Genomic DNA, 3,753 nt, shown 5'->3' on the forward strand with positions numbered 1-3,753 from the left:
GTTGTATTAACTGGTCTTCCTTGTAGGCATATAGATATTATCCTATCACAGCATTATACTTCAAGATCTTAAAATGTTCTTTCTGACAAGGAATGTAATACCATTCCTCATAGACTTAGGTTCTAAGAAAATTGAGATGGAGATGAGAAGGTAAGTATGTGTGTGGATAAAGCCATGTGTGTGAGGGTAAAGAACGTCATGTCTGATGGTCTTGGCCTCACTATGTTGGAGGCAACCCTGTGACTTCTCTCCCATGTGATAAATCACGTTACTCTTAAATGATTCCTTTAGTCCCCTACATTGGTAGTTCACTTTTGTAATTTCCTTCTTTCAGTATAGCTAGAAGAGGAAAACAAACTTCATTAATCTCTAGTTCAAAGTTGTCAAATTCTCATTTAAAATACGATTTTAAATAAAAATAGTCAATGATGGTTGAGAAACCAAAACATATTTTTTAAAGCTGATGTCTTAGTTTCCTAGTGCACCTGTAACTGAAGTGTCATGAGTGGGTGGCTTCAAAGAACCAATTTCGTTCTGGGCGTGGCTCTAGGGGAGGTCCGTCTTTGTCTATTGTAGTTTTATTTATGTCTCCCCATTGCCTTCTTGCCTGCATGGTTTCTGTTGAGAAATCTGAGCTTAATCTGATTTGCTTGCCTTTGTATGTTATACTTCTCTTTTCCCAAACTGCTTTCAAGATCCTGTCCTTATCTTTGATTTTGGAGAGCTTGATTATTATATGTCTTGGTGATTGTCTTTTAGGGTCTGTCCATCCTGGGGTTCATTGAGCTTCTTGAATGCTTATCTTTTTACTTTTCTGGATATTAGGAAAATTATCTTCCAGAAGCTCTTCAACTATCCCCTCTGTGGACTTGTGTGATTGTTCCTGTTCAGAAATGCCAATAATTCTTAAGTTATTCCTCTTCTTGTTATCCAACATGAATCTTAGGCCTTCTTCAGATTTGTTTATCCTTTTTTGTGTTTGCTCTTCTATCGTAGTACTGTTGAGAGATTTATCTTCTAGCTCACTAGTTCTGGCTTCTATCTTTTCAATTCTGCTCCTTTGCTCTTTCAGTGTATTGTCCATTTCTGTTCTTCTATGATTAATTGTTTGGACCTCTTTCTGTAGGTTTTGAATTGTTTCCAGTGCTGTATCTGTCTTATTTGATTGTTCCTGTAGCACTTTCCTGACTTCTTCTTTATTTTTCTCAACTCCATTGTATAGTGTTTTGACACATTTTAAATCATTTTTCTGAATTCCTTCTCAGGCATTTCCAAAGCCTGCCCATCTTCCAGTATGGAGTGTAGGTCTACTTCCAGCTCATTTGCCTCAGTCACTTTTTCTCGTTTCTGGACATGTGCAGATATGGTCATCTGCTTCTGTTTTTTGGAAATATTTAGGGGTTATCTGTGGCCTTAATACTTACATAGGTATGTATTTTGGTATTTTTTATGCTTTCTGGTTGCCTCCAGGTAGATGTGATCAGGAAATGGGCTTCCATTTTCACTCTTCTTCTTAAGAAATATCAAGATGCCACTGTTGGTCATTTTGATGTAACTTAGGATTTAAATTTTGGCCTATTTCCTTTTTTGTGTGCCTGTCCCACTCCACAATCCCCGTCAGGTCTTTTTTCTAGTTATAAACAGTTCAGGGCCAGCTGTGGCCATTTGATTTTGAGTGGAAACTGTCTCTTTAAATTTTGAGGAGCTCTGTGCACATGCATAGTAGAACCCTCCGAGGGTGGGGCTGGTGTGTCCACTAGTTCAGGCACCCCTATAGTCACCAGAATGGAGGTGTGCAGACAGCAAGGGACCAATGAACAGATACCAAAAGAAAAGAATATCCACACCTTTATCTCCGTGGTTCTGTCAGGCTGTTCTGATCCTTCTCCCGCTTGGTCTCACTCAAGATGGCGGCTCCTGGAGCAGCTGAGTCTCTTGAATTAGAAAGCACTGGGTTTCTTGCTTCTGCTACAAATTCCCCTAGCTGTAAGCCTTCCAACTTTCTAAATATTCCTTTATATGTGATTCAGAGTTCTGGGACTATCCCCTGAGCCTGCTTGGTTCTGTATTCCGTGTTGTTGCTGACGGAGCTCCTCACTGCACTTCCGCCATTTTGTTTGTTCTTCCCCCTTTATAGGGTTTTTGAACCCATAAATCTTTTTTTTTTTTAATGCTTTATTGTGAATTATGTGATAGTTTACATGGGAGAACATTAGTTTTACATTCATTCTATTGCATATCGTTTCATTGCCATGGTTACAATCCCCTCCATGCATCATCAACCAACCAAAGGGTGTACCCTGCAAGCCTGTCCCCCACCCCCGGTCTTCAGTACATAGTCCCTCTCCCTCTCTGGATCTAAGAACCCATAAATTTTTACAGGAGCAGAAAGCCTTATCTTGTGGTTAGCAGTCCAGTGTTTACCCTGTAGTGCCACCAGAACTCCTTAAGTTGCTAGAATGGTGGTGGTGGTAGTGTGCCATCCAATCAGGTCTGTATGGGTTTCAGAGGCTGTAAATCTTTACGAGAGCAGAAAGCCTCATCTTTCTCCTGCAGAATGACTGGTAGAGTCACACTACTGACCTTGTGGTTAGCAGCCCAGCCAGCTCATTACCTATTACACTACCAGGTTGTAATGTAATTGTTAAGTGCCATTGAATTGGTTCTCATTCATAGTTACTATATATGGTTTCCAAGAAGCGGTTGGTGAGTTTGAACCACCGACCTTCTGGTTTATAGTCCATGCTTCTCCTACAGCACCACACCAGAACTCCCCAGGGTATAATAGAGACACCTAAGAAGTGGCTTATAAAGCAGTTTATTTCTCTCATGTAGCCATCACCCTCTCATCTCAGTTAGGTGAGTGTCCTTGCTGCTTCGTGAGGACCTGGGGGCACAGGGGGCTTTCTCTTCATGTTCCCCCAGCCCGTAGGGTTCGGCCTAGTCACCACCTAGTGCAAGCTTCAGAGAAATTGGGTATGGTGAAGACTTTGGAACTGGTCCACGTTTCTTCTGCTCACATCCCACTGCTAAGAAGTAGTCACGTGTCTTCATAGGACTGCCTGGAAGGCCAGGAAATGTCACCTAGCTGGGCAACCTCCAGCCCAGGAAGAGTTAAAGAACAGAAGTTGGCAGACATCTGGTAGGCTCTACCACAGGTTCCATTGTCACATCTTCAAGACTAACATATTACTTCTCTCTTTTTCAGGCAGAGTTGGGCCTAAATGACCACCATCAAAATGAAATTATTAATTATATGCGTTTTGCTCGTTCACAAAGAGGCTTGCGACTCAAAACAGTTGATTCCTGCTTCCACAACCTCAAGGAGAGCAGGTACCCGCAGATTCCAGGGAAACCAGATGGGGTCACAGGTCCTTTCTGAAAGTCAGTGGGGGACACATACCATAGCAGGGACTGTAACAAACTGTACTCGGAACACTTACACTAAAGCCTCCTGAAAACAGAGGAAATTCAGTGTGGCAGGGCAGTAAATAAGATGTCTTCTCAGTAATGCACATGGATGAAAACTGTCGGGTCACAGAAACTCAGAAGGGCAGTCAGGAAGTTGCAAAGGTCTAGTAGATTAATCCCAAGCTTGCTGTATTAAAAATTTCAGAACTTAAATTAAGTTGTTAATGAAGACTTTATAAAGCCATAAGACATGAAGATGTACAAGTTAGCAAGAAGACAAGCAGTTCACACTGAAGCGTTGTTGTTGTTGTTGTCAGGTGCCATCAAGTTGGTACCGACTCA

At 41.7% G+C, this 3,753-nt stretch overlaps 1 protein-coding gene across 1 annotated transcript in view; it reads left to right on the plus strand.

Moving 5' to 3' along the window:
- The first annotated feature begins 3,214 nt into the window (after positions 1-3,214).
- The window catches only part of LZTFL1 (leucine zipper transcription factor-like 1), a 14,392-nt gene continuing 13,853 nt past the window's right edge, over positions 3,215-3,753 (plus strand). Inside the window, exon 1 of the mRNA XM_006868851.1 lies at positions 3,215-3,333. Coding sequence (XP_006868913.1) covers positions 3,257-3,333 — 77 coding nt within the window. The 5' untranslated portion in view covers positions 3,215-3,256. The remainder of the gene's footprint in view (positions 3,334-3,753) is intronic.

This window comes from Chrysochloris asiatica, unplaced genomic scaffold (assembly GCF_000296735.1).
Source record: "Chrysochloris asiatica unplaced genomic scaffold, ChrAsi1.0 scaffold00124, whole genome shotgun sequence".
In the NCBI taxonomy this organism is placed as follows: domain Eukaryota; kingdom Metazoa; phylum Chordata; class Mammalia; order Afrosoricida; family Chrysochloridae; genus Chrysochloris; species Chrysochloris asiatica.